General features: G+C 47.6%; 1 protein-coding gene across 3 annotated transcripts in view; it reads right to left on the reverse strand.

Moving 5' to 3' along the window:
* Positions 1-13723: 13723 nt before the first annotated feature.
* The window catches only part of PALD1 (phosphatase domain containing paladin 1), a 96215-nt gene continuing 86021 nt past the window's right edge, over positions 13724-23917 (reverse strand). For all 3 annotated transcript variants that reach the window (XM_072628693.1, XM_072628692.1, XM_072628694.1), the window contains 2 exons: positions 21016-21171; positions 13724-14114 (listed from right to left, as the gene is read on the reverse strand). In XM_072628693.1, coding sequence (XP_072484794.1) covers positions 13965-14114; positions 21016-21171 — 306 coding nt within the window. In that variant the 3' untranslated portion in view covers positions 13724-13964. The remainder of the gene's footprint in view (positions 14115-21015; positions 21172-23917) is intronic.

The following is a 23917-nucleotide window of genomic DNA, read 5'->3' on the forward strand; positions in this document are numbered from 1 at the left end:
TTTACAGATGAGGAAACTGAGGCAAACAAGATTTAGTAACTTGCCCAAGGTCACACAGCTAGTAAATATCTGAGGCAGGATTTGAATTCGGGTCTTCCTGACTCCATGTCCAGCTCCACCTAGCAGCTCCCAGCATATAAAAGACTCAGTATGGAGAGATAGTGTGTTACAGTGAAAAGAATACTGAATTTGGAGACAGAGGATCTGGGCTCAAATCCTATTAGCTGGGTGACAATGAGCAAGTCACTAAACCTTTCCAGCTTTAATTTCTTTATCTATAAATCTGGGGCATTGGAGAAGGTACTAACAACCTTCAAAGATTCTTCCACCTCTGGGTCTATGATCATAGGAGCCTGTCTCTCGACTCCCTTTGATACAGGCCTCAGTTTCTCCATGGTGCACTGCCTTCCTTCTTCCTCAGCAAACCATCCTCTGGGACAAGCCCGGATTGGGGCAAGGAGCGGCACATTTGCCCTCCACCAATTAAGCTGCCACCCCACAGTGAAGCTCAACTGGCTAGAGTGGGGGCTCAAGCACATTGGGGAAAGGAAAGCAGAGAACCAAGAAACAGGAAACACTTGAGCTGGCTGGGAACCCAAACGTCAGTGCCCAGTCTGGTGATGAAACGAAGATCACACGCCATGATCTAGACATCGCCTCCCCTTCCCCAGCCTAATGCTTTTCCTGGGCTGTAAGTGGTCCGTGTGATCTGCATCCTCTCCAAGGCTTCCAAGAGTGAGAGCAGGGCCAGACCTCAGAAGGCTGCAATCCCAGGTCAAGAGCTTTGCCTTCGCACATCCGTAGCCCCATGAACCTGTCCTAGGTCCCAGGAACCCTGTTCAGTGTAAGGATTCTGAACTAGGCTAAGCTGTGCCAGCAGCTGTTGGGGGCGAGGTGTGGGGGGTTCAGGGCCACCCTCCCTCCTCCTGGGAGCAGGAAAATTTGCACAGTTGGGGGGCTTGATTCCACCAGGGAGTCAGTCAAACAAGTGAGCTGGACCAGCCTCTTGCTGATGCTTTTCCCACGCTGGACTCTCTCTAAATAATAATCCCCTCGCCACAAGTTTTGTTAAATGCCCTCCTCACAGCCACTCTGTGAGATGGGGAGTGGGAAGGAGGAGGGGGCGCAGCATGGCATTAGGCTTATTATTACACTGAACAGGGGACTCCTGGATGAGGAAACTCCCTCTGCTAGTGCAGGCGAGCACTCACTCTTCAACTTACAAAGTCTTCAAGACTTGTCTGGGCACTGAGAAGTTGAGTGATTGAATTAGTGTCAGAGGCTCACCTGAATCAGATCTTCCCAGACAGCTCTCTATCCATATCCCCAGCTGCCTCTCAAGTTTTAATTTTCAAAGAAAAAGACAAAAGGTCCGGAAAGGTGACCTGATTCACTTGGGCTCACACAGGTAGAAATATGTATCAGCACAGGGATTTGAACCCAGGGCTCTTGACTCCCAATCCATCAATGGTTCTTCCTTTAGTTGTCTCCCCAGTGCCTAACAAAATGCCTTGCACACAGAAGGTGTTTAATCAACACTTCTTAGATTGGAGATATTAGGGTACAGTGGAAAGAGTGGATTTGGGGTCAAATGACCGGGGTTCAAATCCCATTTCTGACACTAATACTAGCTATGTGACATTAGTCAAATCACATTGCATCCCCTTTGGAAGCCTTACTTTTCTCATCTGTAAAATAGGGATAATAGCACTTGCATTCCCTCTGTAACAGGAAACAGCTAGTCAAATATATGGGATGTTCTTGGAAGACCCTAAGGCATTCCTGGCACAAAGCAGGTGGTTATAAAAGCTGGTTGAATGATTAGGTAAATGTAAGATCTTTTTTTAATACATCATAACAAATCACTGCTTTTCAACTTCCTTTTACAAGTACAGTTATCCCCCAATCTGGAAAATTCGCATAAAATTTTTTGGCCTTCCCTTCGTACAAGAGAAGAAATTGTGTATATTTATGGTATTAAAAGATAAAATATGTTAACATTATACAATGCTACACATATATTTATACATTCCTGAGTTTCTAAACTTTTTCTGTATCATCTGCAACTTCTACAAAACTCCCCTAAAATTCCCATTTAATTTTTTATGCTGACCCTCGATATATCAGAAACTGCAGTGGGGAAAGTCAGGATGTGGAAGGGATCGTATTGTCTTCCCCTTAGAATGTCATCTCCTTGAGAGCTGGCATTGTCTATCTTTCGGCCTCGGCAGAAGATCTGACACACTGCAAGTGTTTAACAAATGCTTGTTGATTTGATTTTGCTGGTGACTTTTCCCATAAAGAAGCAAAAAAATGGGGGTGGGAGGAGGGTAAGGAAGAAGGAAGCGGACCTTTGATGTCTTTGGTGAAGCCGAACACTTTCTATCTCCTTCCTTCAACATGACTCAAACACCTGACCTGGTCTTAGAGAATAGCTTGGGGGCCAGAGCAGTTGAGTGCCGTGCTCAGGGTCACATGATAAATGACAAAGGAGAAAAAAGGAAGGCAGTGTGGTGAAGAGGAGGAAAGAGAAACAGAAGAAGGATGTTTGAACCGAGGAAAGAGAAAAAGAAGGATGTTTGAACCGAGATGACGTGACAAAGTAAAACTGCCAGGCCAAGAGATAATCTACTTGGAGTGACTCACGGGAAACTCATGTTTCTTGTGGGTTTGCGGGTATGCCTTAAAAGAAAATCGAGGTCTGAGGCTACCAGAGGCAGAAAACTATTGCCTTTGAGGGGTTTCAACAAAGTTTCCACTGCTACCTCATAGACCTCCATCATCATCAGGGATTCCCATTTGGGTCAAGGTTGGCTGCAATCCTCAGGCTGGGGGAGTGAGAAGCACCTGGCTAAAGAAAGAGCTTTTAGTCTAGCAGAGGTCCCTAGATCCCATGAGACATATACTTCCCATGGAAGCCCATCTCCTGGTCAGAATGCAGAATGTCAGGTCTGGGATAGAACTCTGAACATCCAATAAAGAAGTCATAATTCAAACCCAGGTCCTCCGTCTCCAAATCTAGTGTTCTTTCCTCTATACTACAATGGGCCACCTTCTTCACGGTCAAGCTAAGGTGTCAGTTCCTCTAGGATGTCTTCTCAGACCACTTTCATTGGCATAAGCATCCCCACTCTCATGTGAGCTTTCTTTTATGAGCTTTAGCCTGCACTGGTGTTAGATTCTGGCTGTTATAACCTTTATGCTGGAGTTAGGTTTCTATAAAGTTTTCCTCATGGTCTAGGTATACAATAGCACTAAATGATTACTTGGAGGGTACTGAAGCTGGGTAGCACAGTGGTCAGAGTGCTGAGCCTGGAGTCAGCAAGTCATGAGTTCAAATCCAGCCTCAGATACTTACTAGCTATGTGACCCTGGGCAAGTCACTTCACCCTGTTTGCCTCTGTTTCCTCATCTGTAAAAAGAGGTGAAGAAGGAAATGGCCAACCACTCCAGTATCTTTGCTAAGAAAATTCCAAATGGGGTCACAGAGAGTCAGACACAACTGAAAAATAACCAAACAATGGCCAGGTAAAGGTGCTCCTTACCACTAGCCAGGGATATGGCATTTATTGAAACCCTACCTGGCTCCAGACATCAACAAGAAACAAAAGGCTGCAAAGTAGCCTCAATCTGAAGACAGAGGCCTTGGATTAGAACTCCAGCTAAGCATGCTGCATTGGTCGCTTGAACTCACATGGACTCAGGGATCTCTGAGAGCCTTTCGGTTCTAAATCTTAGGATCATCCATTGAAATCTGAGCAGGAAAAGGAGAGAGTAAAAGGAAAAGAGGGAAAGAGGGATGGGCCAAGAAGGAGTTATGGGGATGGTTCTTCCCATTTCTCCAGTGACAAAGTGGCCACTGAGAGGTCAGGGGTCACAAAGGGCAGCCAGCTGTGCTAGCACCAGGCACCAAGCATACTGACTCACCCATTCCTGAGCAAATGAAAAGCAGAATGATTTGGAGAACGGCATAGTGGTGAGGTCCAAGAAGTCTTTGGAAACCCACAGAGGGGGCAGATGCTTTTGAAAAACCCTGGGCTCTGTTCTACAGGTGAAGGTCTGGTGGGGTAGGGAAGCGGTGCCAACCACAGCAGAACATTCTCCCAGATGCTGGTTTCCTTGGAAAAATAAGTGAGGCAGGTCAACAAACCCTGTCCCTTCCCTTCCTCTCTCCCTGCCTGCAGCCAGGATTGTAAAAATTACACCAGCTGTTTGGCAAAGGGCAAGTGACTGAATCACTCATCATGTTGCTCCTGGACTCAGAATGCTGCCGTTGGTTCAGAGAATCAGTGGGTCCCAGTTAGAAGAACCTCAGAGACCATCTGGTCCAAAGCCAACCCATCTGAGAATCCCTTCTATGAGGGACAGCACAGGTGGTCACTCAGGCGTTGCTGAAAGACCTCCTGTGAAGGCTGCTAACTCACAGCCTCCCAAGGGACATCCTGTTTGGGGGCACCTCTAAACTATGCTGAGATTTGCCTCTGCAACTCTATCATTCTGTCCTCTGGGGACAAGCTCAGTAAAACTAACCCCTCTACCACGATGTTGCCTTAAGTCCCCCACACTCCACTAAGTGTTCTTTCTCCAGTCTAAACGTACCTAGTTCCCTGGATCATTCTCTGGCGGCATGGGTGTAAGACCACACTCCACCTTGGTTGTCCCCTTTCTAGACACTTCACTTTGGCCATCATCCAGGTATATGGTACACACAATTGGATGTGTTGGTCCAGGTGTGTTTTGATGAAGACAGAGTATGCAGCAGGGTTCTCACCTCCCTAGATCTTAGGCAGGGCATTTCTGTTAGAATACGTTTGCTTTTTCATGGGCCATATCATGAAAGATTCTTGAATTCTCTGAGTTGGAAGGCATCGTTGAGGCCATTCAATCCCCAATCCCAATTCTACTTGCCCCCTTGTTCCCTCTACAACATCTCCAAGTGGTTATACAGCCTTTCCTAGAAAATTCTAGTGAGGAGAAAGCCCTTGCCTCCTGAAGCATCTATTCCCTTTAGAAACAGCTGTAGTTAAGTAATGTTTCCTTATGTCAGGTTCCAGTTTGCCTCTCTACTTCCACTCATTGCTTCTGCTTCTCCCCTCTGGAGCCAAGCAAAACAAGCCTAATCCTTCTTCCCCATGACAGTCCTTTACATACTTAAAGACTGCCATCATGTCTTCTAAACAAAGTCTCGTGAGATGATCCCATCAAAGATGAACCCTTTGCCAACAAAGGCCAATTCCATTACCCTCAATGACGCTGACAGCCAAGGAAACTGAAGGAGGTCCACAAGTGGTTACTTACCTGAAGTCATATAGGTAGTAAGCATAAGAGGCAGGATTTGGACCCAGGCTCCCTGATTCCATTGTTCTTGACCACTAGCACCTTCCACTCATCCTCCTTGGTCAAGATATCCAGTCCCCTCACTCTGCTGCTCACCTTTCTTCTGAATGGGCTCAGGTTTGTCAATGTCCTTCATGAAAGGGGAATCCCAAGATGGTGGGGACCCCAGTGATAAGGACAGAGGAACTCTGAGGTGCCCCTGGTGGAGAGGGCTGCCTCTTGGATAGTGACGGGGGCATCTCTGTCCTTTCCCAAGGCCATCCACACCAGATGGAACCATGGCAGACCATCAGCCCCCTGGGGGCATCTTCTGGGCATCCCTTTTCTGAGTCTAAATCTCCTATCTCTTTGTAAATGTTTCAGTCTGAAGAAGCAAGATACAAGGATAGTGACTAGCCTAGGAATCAGAAGAGCTGAGTTCAAATCCTGCCTGTGATTGGGTAATTTTGTGACCCTGAGCAAATCACTTAACTTCAAGGCAACTGGAAGACGAATGACTGCATCAGTGGGGGGGCCTGATTTCCTTAATGTGAATCATTTATACTGAGGAAAAGTCTTCCTATCCTGTCCTATCCCCCTTGCCCCCACTGACTAGAGGTTCCTTCATAAGATCTGTATTTGTTTTTATATCTTTTATTATTTCCTTAGACAGGTTGTCCATATTGTTTTCCTGCCAGAAACCAAGTTTTTGTCTAGCTTAGCACCTAGTAGGTGTTTAATAAGTAAATGCTTGCTGACTGACTGGTTGATTCAGTAACTCAAGAATTGGTGAGTTCCTTGGCTCAGACGTCTTCTCCAACCATTCTGATCCCAGCCCCTCCACACCTTAGCAGATGCTTCATGAGCCTCTGGGGCAGAAATAATCCCTCCCAGGCCTCCAGGCCTCCCCAGATAACAAGGCTGGTCAGGTGGATCTTATCGTGTCTGGATCATTTTGGTCCTCTTGGAGAAGGAAGGACAACAAGCAAACCTCATTCGAAGGCTTGAGCAAGGCAGGCCTGACCAGAGGTCTCTGGGGCAGCAGAGGAGGCCTCTGGCAGTCAACCATGACTAACAGCACCAGCCTCGCCCTCCCTCCACTCATCCCAGGGCCCCAAAGTCTCTTCCCTCCCTGTATCCCAGTGCAACCTCTTCATAGGGGGAGGTAGGACTGGCATTGACCCCGATTTGAGAGATGAGAGGTGATTTACCCAGGTCACTCGGAACTCAGAACTAGTTCTCCCAGTCTCTGCTTCCTGGATGCCCACTGAAAAATGCATGCTCTGTCCGCATGAGGAGGCAGGCCTTCCTTGGCTAACTCCTGGAAGAGGGATGGCAGGGAGATAGCCCGGTGGGCTGCTCCCCACAGCCTTCCTGTTCAGAGGTATAATTTAATGCAGGCACGCACACACACACACACACACACACACACACACACACACACACACTCTACACCCTACTCCTACACTATCTAATGGATTAATCTAATACATCAATGACTTTAGTCGTTAACACTGAGCCAGCGATTGTACTTCTGGATGCAGGTGGGGAGGAATGTTTTCCCAAAGGGATCTACTCTAAAGAGGTATCTTGGCTGATGAATTTCTTGCACACCCTACACACACACACACACATACCCAACACTACACACACACACACACACACACACACACACACACACACACACACACACGCTCTTCCATCCTTTCCCAAACAGGCTCAGATTCCCAGAATCTCAGAAATGGAAGTATCCTAGAAGCCTCCTAGTCCAACCCTTAGCAGATCAAGAATTCCTCAACAACAAACCCAACAAGTGAAGGAGAGAGGAAAGAAGCATCTCTACAGCACCTTCTATATTCCAGGCACAGCATGAAACACTTCACAAACATAACTCACTGAATCCTCACAGCCACCCTGGCAGGTAGGGGCTATTATCATCCTAATTTTGCAGCTGAGGAAACTGAGGCAGGCAGAGGCTAAGTGACTTGCCCAGGGTCACACAGCTAGCTCATGTGTCTAAGACCAGATCTGAACCCAGGTCTTCCTGACTCCAGGCCCAATACTTTATCCGCTGCATCACTTACTACCTTCTACGTGGGCCCACATGCATACACATCCCTCCATAATATGCAAACCTCGCAGCCTCTCTGTGTAGGATATAGATCTCTTAGCACATCAATAAGCATTTATGATGTACCAGGCATGTGGTCTGGCGTCCCAGGAAGCAGGAGGTTCCCTTTTCCAGCCCCAAAGACCAGTCCTACTCTGCTATGAGAGCAGGAGAGCAAGTGTCCTAAGAGCCAGAGCCCAGGAGGGCCTTGGGGCTGGAAGGAACCAGACAGGGCCAGTGCTGGCTGGTGGAGGAAGATCATGAGAGGAAGGCTTCAGATGCGTGGTGTGGCAAGAAACAGCACTGGCTGAAAGGTCAGAGGACCTGAGTTCGAATCCCAACTTTTCTCTGCACATGACCTTTATGCCTTTATGCCTTGGTTGCCTTCTTGTGAAATGAAGAGCTTAGACCAGATGGTCTGTGATGATCAAATGAAATGAGAATACAAGCCCTCTGCAAACCTTAAAGTCTATATATTAGCTCTATGCATGGGCTTGCGCACAGAGAAGGCAGTGTAGCCCAGTAAACAGAGACAGCCTCAGCCACGAAGATCTGGGTTCAAGTCTTGTCTCTGATCATTCTAGCTAGGTGACCCTGGGCAAGTCACTTAAATTCCCAAAATCCCTCAGGCAACTAAGAGTCTACATTGAAAATGCTGGGAAGGCACCAACATGCACTGGTAGAGGGAGTTTCTTCATCTAGCAGTTCTCTGTACTATTCTGTACGTGTGATTGTGTTGTGTAGCCATTTCCAGTTGTATCTAACTCTTCATGATCCCATTTGGGTTTTTTGGCAAAGATACTGGAGAGGTTTGTCATTACATTCTCCGGATCATTTTACAGATGAGGCAAATAGGGTTAAGTGACTTGCTCAGTCACACTTGCTAATGAGTGTCTAAGGCAGATTTGACTCAGGTCATCCTAATCCCAGACCCATCATTCTAACCACTGAGCAATCGAGCTCCCCTAAATGTGTGTGATATATTTGTGCATGTATATATGTGCTCAAGGGAGAGGGAATACAGAAATGGAATCTAATAACCACAGAGGACTCACAGAATGGAAACCTCCTCCATCAATGACAGTCAATAATTGGCCTCTAACTTCGGAGCTTTCCCGATGCTTGAGGCATCAGGCAGTAATGTCCTGCCCCAGGGTCACAGAACCTTTGTGTATCAGGGGTGGAAACTGAACCCAAGTTTTCATGACCCCAGAGAAAGAAATAGGTCCTACCAGCTCTAAATCCTGTCATCTCCCTCCTTCCCTTGCTTCAGAGGGGAAACCTCATTTGCGGCCATGCACCAGCCCACAAGTTAACCTTTGAATCTCATCTCAGATTCTAAGCGAGGGAGAAACACCAAGGCAGGGGCTTGGGACAGTGGCAGGCCCATTCAGCCCTCTGTTAGAAAGGCAGCACCATGTAGCGCTCATGGATTCAGAAAGAACAGGGTGAGAGTTCTCACTCTAACACGGACTGGGTGATGGCTCTGGGACTCAGTTTCCTCAGCTGTAAAATGAGGACACTTCTGAAGAAGACTAGAGAAACGGAAGTTATTTAAACCTGCCCTGTGTTCCAAGGGCAATCCAGCCTCCTTCCCTGCCCCACCCCCAGCCTTTGGTATTTTAAATAAATATAATATAACTCAGTTTTTAAGTCAGAGTTTCCTTAGGTTTCCTTTCCTTTTATTTTCATAATCTCAGCACCTAGGATGGATCTTCTACTTGGTGGGTGCTAAGTAAATGCCCAGCTGAACTGAAAACCTAGAATTATTTTCAACTTTCTGACACTCAAGAGTTCATGTTCAAATGTGTATTTGGTTTATATGCATAGAGTGTTTACACCCGGATGGGGCTTGGCTTGGCTGCAGTCTGAATTTCCACAGATGGATGAAAGCTGCCTTGACTCCCAAGTCTCAAGTCTCTGCTGCCCGCCCTCCTCAGGCCCCTGGGATCTGAGCCCACTCCTTGGTGCTGGACAGCACTCACGGGAGTGGGATGGAGAGGCTGCAGACACCACAGAGCTGAAGAGAGGCCCACCTCTCCTGCTTCAAGGAGCAGTTCTCAAGGGGGGATTTTTGGTCTCTGGACCCTTTACAGTCTTACAAGCTACTGAAGACCCAAAGATCTTCAGTTTATGTATTAGGTCTATCAATATTCACTGTATTAGGAATTAAAGTATCTTATTATTATGAAAATAGCTTTTAGACCCCTTGAAAGAATCCCAGCCCCAGCCTTGCATCCCCACACCACCCTTTTAGAATCCCTGGCCTAGACTTAGCAGGAAGAAAGTCTGGGTTCAGATTTCACCTCTGACAACTCATACTAATTGTATAACAGCCCTCGGCAAGTCACCTCATCGGTATCAACCTCACAGAATTGACATGAGGCTCAAACAAGACGCTAGTAAAGTGCTTAGGAAGTTAAATTCCGACAGAAATATCCATTGTTATTAATATTGCTGTCCTCCATGAGAAGAGCAGAATTCAGTCTTGTCTAAGTTCTTACTTAGAGTTGATTTTAGAATGTAATCTCCAGGAAATCCCCAATCCTCCGACCCAAGAAATGATAGCGGCCCCTACCCCTCTGCCCGCCAGTGCCTGCCACAGTGCCTGAACTCAAGCCCCCAGCTTCGAGGCTCCACACTGTCCTTTGGGCCTCCCGCTTTCAAAAGCCAGCACAGGAAGACTCTACTAACCTGGAATGAATGGGTCTATTCATTCACTAAAGATGAGGCCCAAGATGGGAGAGGAGAACTGAGGGAAAGGAAAGGTGGATCTTTGGCTTTTTACACTGGAAGGGACCCTAAAAGTCTAACTTGTCCAACACTTTCTTTACATATGAGAAAATCTGAGACCTAGTGAGGGTCATGCTCACCCCAGGCCAAGCTCACAAATACTAAGTGGGTGAGCCCAGGGCCTCTGATGCTAAAACCACAGAGGAAGGGGAATAACCCAAGGGGAAAAGATTCCCAGGGCCAGGAGAGGAAGTGGCTCAGGGAAACGGAGAAGGAAGTCAAGGAAGAGACTGGTAAGAGGAGGAGGAGGAGAAACACATAGTAAGAGGAGAGGAGAGGAGAGGAGAGGGAAGGGAAAAGGGCAAAGCTTGACACTGCACTCCCCTGGGACCCCACCAAAGAGGAAGATTCTCCCTTGGAACAATGCTACAGAACAGAGACACTGAGGCCTGGGCAGACTGGACAGTGAGCAGGACCCTTCTAGGAGGCCCACAGCTCTAGAGTTAGAAGGGACCTCAGGGCCACACAGACCCATCTGCTTGTTTTACTGATGAGAAAACTCAGGTCCAGGGAAGGGATCTGCCCAAGATCACAGTTCAAAGGTGACATTTGAACCAGGTTCTCTGATTTCTGAGTCATCTGGACACATTACATGTTCACAACTGCAGGACAAAAGCACATACCTATACCACAAGTGAACAAATTTCAGTGACATGGGTATTATTTTATAGACAGGGAAACTGAGGCAATCAGGTGAAGAAAACTGGGTGCTGAAGGCCCCAGCACAGCAGCAGGGTTTGCCAGAAGAATCCAGAGAGAATCCCTGGCCTCTGTCTCTTCATCCAAATTTTGCTTCGCTAGACAAAAAGACAATGAAAAACTGACCCTTAGAAGGTCATTCTGCAAAAGGAACTGTCCCAAAATGTGCTGAGACCAGGTAAAAGTAGTACATTACCATTCTCTCCTCCTTTATATTTCCCAAAGACACATCCATTTATTTTGCAGACCACTCTGAGGGCAGGCATGGCATCTCTCCTTCAATGAAAGCTACGTCGTATCATTGACCTCCAAATCTTCCTCAGCCCTCAATGCCTAGAAGAAGTCTTCCCATCCTCCCACCACCTACAGGAAGCCCCCTCCTAGGCCCACTGGGACTGTTCTTTCTCTCCTCCATCTGTGTCCTGCAAGGTCTATCTCATCCCACCTACCCCTGATTATCCCCCCATTAATGCCCAAATTATCCCAACTCCCTCAGGAAGACCCTGCCTGACCTCCTTCCCCAATTTTCTCAGCCCAATATCATGATCTTGCCCTCCACTAAGTTCCTACCATGAGCCCAGGCACTAGACCAAAAATCATTACACCAAGGAGTAGGCAGCTTTCACCACTGTCTTGGCACATCTTGGCACCTCTCCACCACTAGACTGGAAGCTTCTTGAGGTAGGAACTCTATGGAACCAGCAGTGTCATGTCTTAGCATTCCACAGGAGGCTGGGCCTACCTAGGGTGCTCAAGAAATACACCTTCCCTGGCAGGACTATTCTAAAGTTCTCCAGGGAGCAGAGATCAGCTCCCGGTCCAAGCCAAGCAGGAAACTCTGTCTCCCAACACTGTGCCTTTGCACTGGCTGTGCCCCCACACTCTAGAGCTTGGAGGCTCTGCCCCATTCCCTCCATCTCAGGGTCTCCCTGGCTTCCTTCAAGGTCCAGCCCAAACCCTACCTTCTACAGGAACCCCCTCCCCACCACACACACACACACACACACACACACACACACACACACACACACACACACACACACACACACACAGCTATTTTCTCTGAGATTATCTCCCTTTTATACCTTATGTATCTTGTATGTACATGGTTGTTTGTATGTTGTCTTTTCCCATTGAATTGTAAGCTCTTTGAGGGCAAGGCCCATGTTTTTGTCTTCCTTTGTATCCCCAGGGCTTAGCCCCATGTCTGGCACACAGTAGGCACTATATAAATGCTGAGATTTGCCCAGCACATGCTCACACCCAATACCCTATAGGCCAGTCTGGCTCAGTACTCCTCTGCCAAAGACTGGAAAGGCTTGAAAAACACATTTAGCCCAGGACCTGATACATAATAGGTACTGTATAAATGCTGATTCCCTTCCCCTTCCTCCCCATAAGTGCCTTTTGCCCCCAGGGGCTCCATTAATTTTTTGGAGACATGGGAGAAGGGGCTGCTTTGGCAGGATAGTGGGGAGGGGGCATTCCCTTAAGCACTGCCTGTGGCATCACCTGCACCCTGGTGCTCCCCAAATCCCACATCACCTCAGACCTAGGTGTTCCCCAAATCCCTCCTGCATCATCACCCTGATGCTTCCCAAATCCCACATCACCTCAGATGTGGGTTCTCCCTGAATCCTTCCAGCATCACCTCAAGAAGTTGGGGCTCCCCAAATACTTCCCGCATCCCCTCCACCCTGATGCTCCCCGAATTCACCTCAGATGTGGGCACTCCCTGACTCCACACTAGTTGATCAAACATCTCCAGGGCAGGCCCACAAAACTGGGGGGGCAATCACTGTTTTTCCTCCATCCTGTGGGATTTTTCCTTCTCCGTTTTCAATCATCTTCCACCAAGCCCAACTTCTCATCTGCTTCTCCTAGCTCTCTACTCTGCTAATCCCTCTCCATGGAAGACACAAAGGGTCATAACTCACAGTTACACAGCACTTTAAAGTCTGCAAAGTAGACAGTGCTTCATTTGAATCTTCTCCAAATAAGGCTTTATAAAAATGCATAAAATACAGATCTCAAACTATTTTAAAATGAAACAGTTCCTGGATCCCAGCTACCTCTTGCTGCCTCTACAAAAGAATCAGTCTCCCCATCTCATCCCTGTCCCCACTGTCCAACACCCCTTCTCTGGCAGCTGCACTTTGAACATTTCCTCCTCCTCCAACAGCAGATATTTTGAGCTGCTTCCTGGCACCCTGACCTAGAGGCCTTCCCATTCTTTCCAGAACCAAGTCACAGTCCCCAAGTTCAAATCATGCCTGCTACTCACTACATGTGTGACCACAGGTAAGCTATTTCCCCCTCTCTGGGCCTCAGCTTCTTCATCGATAAAATGAGAGGGTTAGACTAGAGAACCTCTGGATGTGCACTCCTGTGTTTTCCATGGCAAGCAGGGATACAGAAAGGGCCCCCATCCTACAGCTCTCCCGAGGTATCTGCACACAGTAGGTCAGCACACAGTGTTGGCAGCCCTGAGTTGAATGAAGGCTGCATGGGAGGAATCCTCCCTCTCAAGGCTTCACAGAGCAATGAAAATGGGAGCAGGGAAGGCCAGGGAACATCAAAGACATGGGACTAAATACACACCCGGAATTGGAGCCAAGTACATGGGGTACTAAAAAAAAATCACCGTCATCTGGGCAGCATGCTGACAGATAGATAGACTGACATTGGGCAGAGGGGCAGGGCTGGGAGAGGGAGGGGGTCTTCGGAGGCCCCCGGCCTGGCCTGATCCTCCACATGAGCACACAGCACAGGCCATGCCATGAGGCACCCATCCAATGGAACTCCTTTCATTTACAATATGGTTTATTGTGTTGAAAAAGATCCCTCTCAAAGCCTCTTTTATAAGTAACACAGGTTCCCCCCCCGCCCCCCACCCTCACCCAGTTCTCCTGGAAAGGGAGAAGCCTTTTCCTTCAGGCCACAGCCCATCCACTTCTTTCTCTGGTTAAAATCAAGAGAGAGAAAGGGAGAAAGGGAAAGGAGCCTTCCCAGAGGGCATGGTGGGTGGGCTGCTGCTCTCTGCCTTCTACAGGAAGTCCCCAAGGAAGGGCCCAGGGCTCAGGGTCTGCTCTTGCCATCGGTAACGTAACCTTGACAGGGGCTTATCTTCAATCGTCTCAAACTCGGTGAAGCCCAGCTGGTTGAGAACCTCGTAGACTCCAGCTTTGGCAGCCACCTGAGAAGAAAGAAAAGGGGGTTGGAATAGTGGGGGGCAGACAGGGGCAAGGGGCGAAAGCTGACAGGCACTTCACCAGCGGCTGGTGTGGTCATACATTCACCCATCTCATGCCATCTCACTTCTTCCTTACTTCCCCCTCTCATATCCCATCTTATCCACTCAATCTCACTCACTCTCCCCTAGTCACTCATCCATTTATTCATCAATTCATTCAATAGCTTAGGCCAAACATCAGCGAAGCAAGAAAAGTCTCTGCCCTCCAGCTTGGATAAATGGAGGTGTGTGATTTAGAATGCCAGACCACATCCCACGGGCATCTTCATCAAATGAGGCGATATCTGTAAAGCACTTAGCAAGCCTGCACACAGTAGGCGCTTAATAAACACTTGCTCTCGTCCGTCCTTCTCCCTACCCTTCCCTGTCAGACACAGAATTCCAGCTGGAAGGACAGGGGCATCCACACATAGGTGAAGGCTCAGTGATTCTTATCAAATTCGCTTTCTCCAGAATGAGGACTGAGGCACAGGCCTAGATAACTTGCACTCAAGAATCCCAAAAATAGCATCTTGGTTCCATGCAGGGAGAAGATGGGGGAGACTCAGCCTCTCACCTCAAGGCCTCTCTGAAGTTGGTCTTCAAAAAAGAGACCCTGAAGAGCAGTATGTGGTATGGACTACAAAGACCCAGGCTCAGGTCTCTGTTCTACCACTTACTACCTAGAAGACCCCAACAGGAAACATGGCGGTCATTTCCATAAAATACAACGTCCCTGGGAAGGAGATACTGCAAGCACCCACATTTTATAGACAAGAAGGCTTAGGACATAACGCAGGCAGTAAGCAAAGCCGTGAGTCACATCCATATGTCCTGACTCCAAGGGCAATGGTTTTTTAAAAATAAAGATGTACTTCCTTGTTCTTTTAAAAAAAAAAGTTTTATAGATGCTTTTTGTTTATAAGGTTTATAAAGATGGTTTTATAAGGTTTATGTAGATTTATTCATATAGATGCCTTTTGTTTTACGTATATGTGTGTATGTGTATATACATGTATATACATATATATATAATGTGCATGTGACAATAATTCCAAATATGCCCTATTCTACTCCATCTCCAACCCCTAGGGAGCATTTCCCTTGTAACAAAAGGGGAAAAAACCCAGGTAAGTAAAACCAGCATCTAGTACCACACACAACACTCCACTCCCACAGTCCCCACTTTACCAATGAAAGGAAGCAGGGGCTGAAGTTTTTTTCTGCCATACCACGCAGCAAATAATCCACTTCTCTCAGTCTCAGTTTCCTCTCTTCTAAAATGGAGATTAACCATCTACCTAACCTACTTTCCAGGGGCATGCTGAGGAACAGGACTTTTGAAAACATAACATACACAGAAGTAAACTGAGTCACTTATTGCTGTGTTTAGGACTCACACAAAGAATTATTACTTGCAGATCTGTGCATGAACACACACATAAACCATAATATATAATAAATAATATAAAAATCACAATAAAGTATTTTATGTTACATTTATCTAAAAATAAAATTGAAGATAATAGCTCACAATAATATTAGCGAGCATTTACATTAATACTTTCAGTTTTGCAAAGTGCTTTGCAAATATGATCTCGTTTGGTCCCCACAACAACCTGCAAGGCAGGTGCTATTATTATCTCCACTTTGCAACTGAGAAAACTGTGGCAGAGAGAGGTTAAGTGACTTGCCCAGGCTCACACAGCCAGTAGGAGTCTATGGCTCCATCTGAACTCAGGTCTCTCTGACTCCAGAACCAGCGCTCTCTGCACTGTGGCGCCACCTAGCTGTACTGTAGTGTCATGAAAAGACATTGGATTTAGTACCTGGTCTGACTCTCACCTCTGCTTGCTCTGTGTGACCTTCCCTGAGACTTCTCATCTATAAAATGAAAGGGGCTGACCCCCTTTTTCTATCGTGAACCCCTTCAGCAGCCTGCTGAAGCCTATGGGCTCCTCCTCAGAATCATCTTTTTAAATCTATAAAATTAAATAAAGATTTTAAAGGGAGTCAGTTTTTATTAAATATTAAATATGTAATTTATTAATTATTAAATGCAAATAACGTATCAATAAAATGTTATATAAATATATTATATAAAATAATAAATATTATTAAATTAAATTTACTAATTAATACATTAAATATGTAATTATTAAATACCAAGTTCTATATCAGAAGAATACTTTTCCCATGCAGCTTCATGGATCCCCCCACACCAGCCGGTGATCTCTAAGGTCCCTCCTGACGCTAAAAGCCTATTCAATGTGTGTTTTTGAACACACCATTTCCTCTCCTCCGGTCCCTCCTGCCTCCATGCTCCCCCCACCCCACTCCTTGCCCCTTTCTCTTCCTCTGCCCCCCACCTCTCTCCCCTCCTTCCCTCAGACTAACAAAAGAATGGGCTGTCCCTTCAGAACTCCAGAAGGAGGGGAGAAGCAAGGAGAAAAGAGCTCAGGTCACCTCCTCTGGCCCTTCTGGTGGTGACGGCCTTGCTGGGTCCTTCTGTACCTGCTGGAGCAAGCCCGAGCAGGCCTGTTAGCTTTGGCACTGTGTCCCCGGCTCACAATGTGGCCTTGTCTCATCTGAATGGCTGGGGCCACCCTGCCAGGCCAATCCAGACCCGAGCCCATCCACAAGCTCAGGCCCCCTTCTCTGCACCCCCACCCTGGGAGATTAGGAGGGGAGCGGGGAAGAGAGGTGAAGCAGAGCAAGCCACACACACGCACACACGCACACACACAGACAGACACACACACGCACACACACAGACACACACACGCACACGCACACACACAGACACACGCACACGCGCGCACACACACACACACACACACGCGCGCGCGCGCGCTTTTTTTCAGAGACAGAAAACAGAGGGGGTTTCAGGTCTCTACCCAGTCCAAACTTGGCTCCCCTTGGGGCATCAGGATGAAATCATTTCTCCAAAGGCTGCTAATATACTCTACCTCAATCCCACTTCTGACCCTCTTCCACCCTTTCCAGGGAAAGGAAGAGGGCCAATGGAATGGAAAAGAGACCCAGACTAGAGCAGGACGTGAAGGGAGAAGAGGAGGTGTCTCCCTCTGGTCTTGTGTGCTGCGAGGGAGACGGAGATCAAAGGCCCCCCTTTCTAGGACACACCAATGCCTGCCTGAGCCTATAGGGGAGAGAGGGAAAGCCGGGGCCGGGGAAGTGACAGTCCCCCATAAGACAAAGCTTCAGGGGTTCAAGCAGTACGAGGCTCCTCAAAGGGGACCAGGGTGAAAAACTCCCCAAGGTCCAGAGAGGGTGTGGAGGTCTTAGCTGGGCCTCAGTGCATTTCTCAATGTATGTGTCCTCTCAACATTTTGTGTCATGTGGCAGAAAGAGCACTGGGCTTCAGGTCCAGACCCACTGTGGCCACTTCAAGTCAAGTCAATCCCACGGCACTGCTGAAGCACCTACTATCTGCAAGGCATTGCACTGGGAGATGGAGACCCAAAGACAATAGATTCTGCTGGAGGGAGACCTCGTCATGCACAGAAAAGGAAGTATAGGGTCTGCCCAAAGTCTCAGTGCCATTGGAGAGTACTAAAACTCCAAACTGCCCTAAGATAGTAGTCAATAGTCAGATTTAGGGACACCTCATTCAAGGCAGTCTGAGGAGGCAAAGAACACCCATGCTGGGGACATTCAGGAAGGCTTCCCAGAGGAGGTGAGGAGCATAGGAGCTGAGTCTTAAAGGTAGAGGAAGATTCTAAGAAGGAGTAGAGAATGCACTGTAGGTACACGGATCTACCTGGGCAAAGGCTCAGAGATGGTCAATGGCATCTTACCACCTGAGGGACTTTGGGCAAGTCATATACTCTCTGCCCCCATTTCCTCTTCCATAAAAACAATGAGGCAATCCATCTCTTATCTACATCCCCCTTCTCTCCACTCACAACTACACCCCTAATTCTGGTTCTTGCCACCAGACTATTGCAACAGCCTGCTAACTGGTCTCCATTAGAAGACCAATTGGTCTAATGAGTCTCAGGCTAAGGTCTCCCCCCACTCCACTCAGCCTCCAGAGGCCTTCCTGAATCCACGGTCTGACCATGGGACCTCCCCACTCCTTTAATCACTATGGCTCCCTATTACCTGAGGATCAGACACAAAACACCCATTTTGGCATTTAAGGCTCTCACTAACCTGGCAGAGATTGCCTTTCTCTGTATCCTATTCCTTAGAACAACGCCAGCACATAGTAAGCACATACTAAGAAACTGCTTGCTGATGAGAGGATTAATTGATCTAAAGTCCCTTTCAGTTGTAAATTCTAGGATTCCCCAAGAGCTCCCTGCACACAGTAGGCATTTAATAAATGCTGGCTGAGCCCTGAAACTACCATAGTTTGTCTAGTCCCAGGACTCAGCCTCTGAACTCCGGCCCTCAGATCTCCCTTCAAGGGCACCTGAACCCAATGCCATGACAAATCTGTGCACGTGTCACAGGCCTTCAGTGCCACGGAGGCTGATGTGGCTAATGTGGCCACCCTGACCACACCCTCCATGTAAACTGGTCCCAAGTGATCCCTGGTACCTGGGCCTCCACACAAGAGGAGAGCTAGTGCACTTATCTGCCCAGGGCCCTCTCTGGATGGGCAAAGCCTCTGCTTTTTCCCCTAGATCCTGCTCTTAGTGACACCATCTTTCCTGCTGGCCATGAACCAAGGCTGGCAGGGTCAGGGGTGGCATGAGCTTGGGAAATGGGAGAAGGAATAACCAACTTTCCTGTAGATGGGGTAATTAGTAGAGGCCTGGCCCTTGGGGAAGCCACCATTATAGGGTATGGAGGTCATTCCAGGAGGCAAGGCCCCCAGGGACCTCCCTCCCACCCACAATGTGGCTATTTCAGCCTTGGCGGCGGCTCTGAATAGGCAAAAGGAAACCAAACGTCCGGAAGCCTGTCTCCCCACCTAATTTAAAGTCAGAGGCCTTGCCCTTGTGAAGAATCCAGGTCCTGCTACTCACTGGGCAACCTTAGACTAGTTTCTTCCCTCAGTTTCCTTGTGTATGAAAAGAAAGGGCTGACTTAAGGGATTGCTGAGATCCCCAACTGCTTTGAAATCCTATATCTAGCAGGGTATCATGGGCAGTGTATGAACCCAGAAGGCTTGGGTTCAAATCCTGGCTCGGATCTGCACTAGCTGTGTGACCCTGGGCAAGTCCCTTGATTTCTCTGAGCCTTGGTCTCTTCATCTGTAAAATAGGTATAATGACACCTGCAGAGCAGATGTGCAGAAAGTGCTTGACAACCCTTAAGGTGATACAGCTGTGTTCTAACAGCCCCATGACAGACTCTGTCAAATGTCTGGCTGAAACATAAATCAGGCAGTATAGTACAACAGTGAGGGTGCCGGCTTTGAATCATTCTGTGACCTTGGATAAGTCACCTGATGACCTTGGGGCTCAGTTTTTTCAACTTTAAAATGGAGAGATGCCCTCCCGAGTCTGTCCTCTGTGCCCTGTTGAGAGTTTCTGGATCTGAATCTATAAACCTCAGGACCCACTCTTCAGATACCACATAGGTATGGAGGGAATCCATCATGCAAAACCCAGCAGCCCAGGATCAGAACTGCCCAAGGTAACAAGGCAAGTCCTTCAGAAGGGCAAGTACTCTCAGTCCTAGTCTCTTCAAGCGTGCAAAATGCCCGGCCCCAAACTTGGCACTAGAGACAAAGGGGCAGCTTATTATCTCCCCGGAGGAAAAAGCTGGCATGAGTACGGATGATAAAAGGGGACAGAGACTGAAGGGAGGGCTGGGGAGAGGGTCATGGGACTATTGAGAGGGAGATGGCAAGGCAAGCAGCAGGGAGGGAAGCACCCATGCCAGAAGAGCATCGGCAAGAGCCAGAGATACCAGCATCTGGAGGAGAGAAGGCTCGGCGAGGGGACATGATGACTGCCTTCAAAGACTCATCTGCAGGGCTGTCACAGGGGAGAGGTTTTGTATTTGGATCCAGAAGGCAGAACTGGAAAGAGTTCTGGCTTTGGGATGCTGGAGTACGGAGTCATGAGAGCTGAAATCAAACCCAGCTCTGGCCTTTTCTACCTATGAGAACTGCAGTTCTGACACATCCAAGCCATGGGATTCTTTGCTTCATCTGTGAAATGGGAATAATATCACTTTCCACTCCCTACCTCTCAAGGATACTATGAGGAAAGTGGGTTGTAAATGCTGAAGTGTTCCAGGTGGCACTGTGGGTGGAGCAACAGATCTGGGAGTCAAGAAGCCCTGAGTTTGAATCCTACCTCCAGACACTTATCAGCTATGTGACCCTGGACAAGTCACTTCTCTGTGCCTTGGTTTCCTCTCAGAAAAATCAGATAATAAAAGCACCTACCTCCCAAGGTTATTGTGAGGAATAAATGAGATAATAGACAGGTAGGTGGCACATTGAATAAGAATGCTAGACCTGCTGAGTTCATATCTGGCCTCAAAAACCTACTAGCTGGGTGACCCTGGGCAAGTCACTTAACCCTGTTTATCTCAGTTCCCTCATGTGCAAAATGAGCTGGAAATGGCAAACCATTCCAGTCTCTCTGCCAAGAAAACTCCAAAATAGGGTCACAAAGTCAGACATGACTCAACAACGAGAACAAACCTCAAATAGAAATATATATCCATATGTGTACATAGATACGCATATTTACATATAGATAGATATACGTCAGCTATTATTACTCAATATCTAAGAAGGGACTGAGTGGCGGCTCTTTCTGAAGGAACTGCTGCATCATCGTAACGAACGAAGTCCATACCCCTCACCAAGAAGGGAAATGCCTCGATCCAATGGGTCACCAAAGCTACGCTTACAGTTTCCAAGTCAATAACTCACCTCCAGCATCCAGACACTAAAGGGCCGGTGCCAGGAATCCGTCTTCTCCAGGTGTAGGTAGGCATTGAAAAGGATCAGGAAGATGTATCGCTCCAGGTACTGCAGGCTTCTGAGATGCAATGTCCGGGCCTCCTGCTCTTCTTTAGCTGTTTTTCCCTGGAAAAAGGAAATAAGAAATTCTGGAGTGGAATTGGGGAGGAGAAGTGGTCCACTAGGACCCTTTCATGCCCTCTTATCTGCCTCTGTCTCCGGAAGGGCCAGGTAGGCATGCTGGAATGATGGAAAGAATCTGTTGTTATTTCTGGAGTCCCAATACAGAGAGATGAGCATTGGGTTTGGAGTTAGAAGAGCCACACTTCCCAAAGGATCCCTGCCTAGCTAAATCCGCATGCTATAATAGAGAGCTAGACTTAAGAGTCAAAGAAGGCCTGGATTTAAGTCCCAGCTTTTCCATTTACTAGCTGTGTGACCTTGGTCAAGTCACTATTGCAGGTTCCTCATCTGTTAAATGAAGGTACTTTTGTACAACCTACTTTGCAAGGCTGTTGTGAGCAAAATGTTTTTGCATGCTTTAAAGCATACAGAAATGGAAATTGATTATTATTATCAAGGTCTAAGCCAAATGGTAGAGACAGCAGAAAATGGTGGAGAAGAAACCATCCTTGGAGTCAGAAAGACCCAGGTTCAAACCTTTCCTCTTGTAGATGCTGGCTGTATGACCTTCAACAGGTCACAACTCCTCAGTCCCCCCAGCAACTCTTTCCTATCATTAACAGCAAATTAGGAGTGATCTGGCCAGTAAAGGAAAAGTTCTCGCTGAAAGCTCACTATGCCAATCCAATCAGAGATCCCATTCCCCTTCCTAAAACAAACACGCCAGCCTCAGCCAAGGCCATCCTGACCAGGACAAACAAACAAGGTCAGCTGTGAGAAGATGGAACAAATACTTCAGTTAGGGTGGGAAAAATCTCTCGAGGTAATTGGTTAAAATAGAAAAAATTCCCCCCATTCCCACCCCACCTCACCTCTGCTCCCAGGTAACACCTAGCCCTACAGGGCCCCACCTAGGTGATCACCTAAGTACAGCCATTCTATCCTCGGGCACAGACTCACCCACTAGGGGAGAATGAGCATCAACCAGGACCAAAGCCCTAGAGTTGGAAGGGGTCACTGGAGCCAACTAGTCCAAACCCCTTCATTTTATGGTTAAGAGACTTGCCCAAGATCATACTAGTAGTAAATGTAGTGCATTTATTCAAAATTGGATCCTGTGACTCCAAGCTCAGCCCTCTTTTACCTTTTTTCCTTTTCTTTTTTTTTTTTAGGCATTTGTTGTTAAGTGACTTACCCAGGGTCACACAGCTAATGTCTGAAATCAGGTTTGCACTCAGGTCCTTGACTCTAGGGCTGGTGCTCTATCCACTGCAGCACCACCTGTGTGACCCTCAGCTTTCTTTCTAATTCACCATCTAGGTAGCAGCTGGCCTCTCTAAAAGTTTCTCCCTTAGAGCAGGCTCTGAACAGGACCTACCCTCTACCCATGAGGGTAACCGGCTGGGATGGAGAAGGAGCGCACCTCCTTCTCACTCTCCCCCTACAAAACACAAATCCATGCACACAACAACGTGTTCTTCAGGAAGAGAGAGGCCTTGGCTCTAGGGCCCAGTCCCCATGGCCCACCAAGAAATAAAATAACAGCAAGCTCTTGTGGCTCTGAACGGCAGGGAGGGTTGGTTTCCTCCAACAGCTGGGCTGCAGCTGGGAGCCTTTAACACGCTTGCCTCGGCCCAGGACATCTGAGCACATTGTGTTTTTCCCATTTGGATTCTGTAAGAATGCTTCTTGCTTACCACACCCCACCCCATCCATCCCACCTTCTCCCTATCCCCAAATAGATATTAGAGCTGGAAAGGACCATCGACATTCGAGACCAACACCTTCATTTCACAGATGAAGAAACTGAGGCCTTGAGATCAGAAGGAACCCCATCAAGGAAACACAAGCAGTAAACTGCTGGGTCACTCCACATTGTCTGCAAAAGCTGCTTCACCCCTCAGGCATCTGATGTGCCCTAGGATTAACCAGTCATCCACCAACCTGTCCTTCCAAACTCTCTACATCTGTTAACAGAGTAAAAAGACAGACTCTTCCCTCCCCCACCAGGAGCAAACCTGGGAATAGAAGGTGAGACTCTGCCCCCAAAAGCATTCAAGGACTATAGAGATTGGGGAGAGGACAGAGCCTCCTGACCCAGGGCAAAACACTGGACAGTTCTCCCCTCCCCAGGAAACAAAAAAGCCTGGGTTAGGTTGGGTTTCCCTGAAGAGAAATCTGGGTTTAAATAAATACAAAGGAACTTAAATATAAGCTGGGAAGAGAAGGGGAAGCATTTTGGCAAAAACTCAAGCTCTCTCCCCACCTCCGCTCTATTTTGGTACATTCTCTCCATAGTCCCTGAAGCTCCAAGTTCTACCATTCTCAACCTTACTCTTGTTCTTTACTATTCCTCACCGTTTCCTCCTCACAAACCTGCTCCCAGCACCTGGAGCCTTTTAAAAACCCTTCTAATTGCATAGCCCAGGAGAATTCGTAGTATCTAGATCTGAAAGGGATATTTATTAAGGACGATCTAATCCACTAGGCTATTTTTACACAGAAGGGAACTGAGTCCCCAGAAATGACTGATTCCCATTCTATCCATCCTTGAGCATCTATTCAGCACCTGCTGATGGAGCTCCAAAGACAAGAATGGAACAGTGCCTGCCCTCAGGAAGCTTATATTCTATAGGGAAGACAATCTGCAGGAACATCTCTGCCTCCTCCTCAGAGACTAAGTCATTGCCTTGTGCTTTCCGTGGCTTTCCTGGAGGTCTTCGAGGAAGCCTCTTTGGACTTCTCAGAG

The sequence above is a fragment of the Notamacropus eugenii genome, chromosome 1 (genome assembly GCF_028372415.1).
Source record: "Notamacropus eugenii isolate mMacEug1 chromosome 1, mMacEug1.pri_v2, whole genome shotgun sequence".
Lineage (NCBI taxonomy): Eukaryota > Metazoa > Chordata > Mammalia > Diprotodontia > Macropodidae > Notamacropus > Notamacropus eugenii.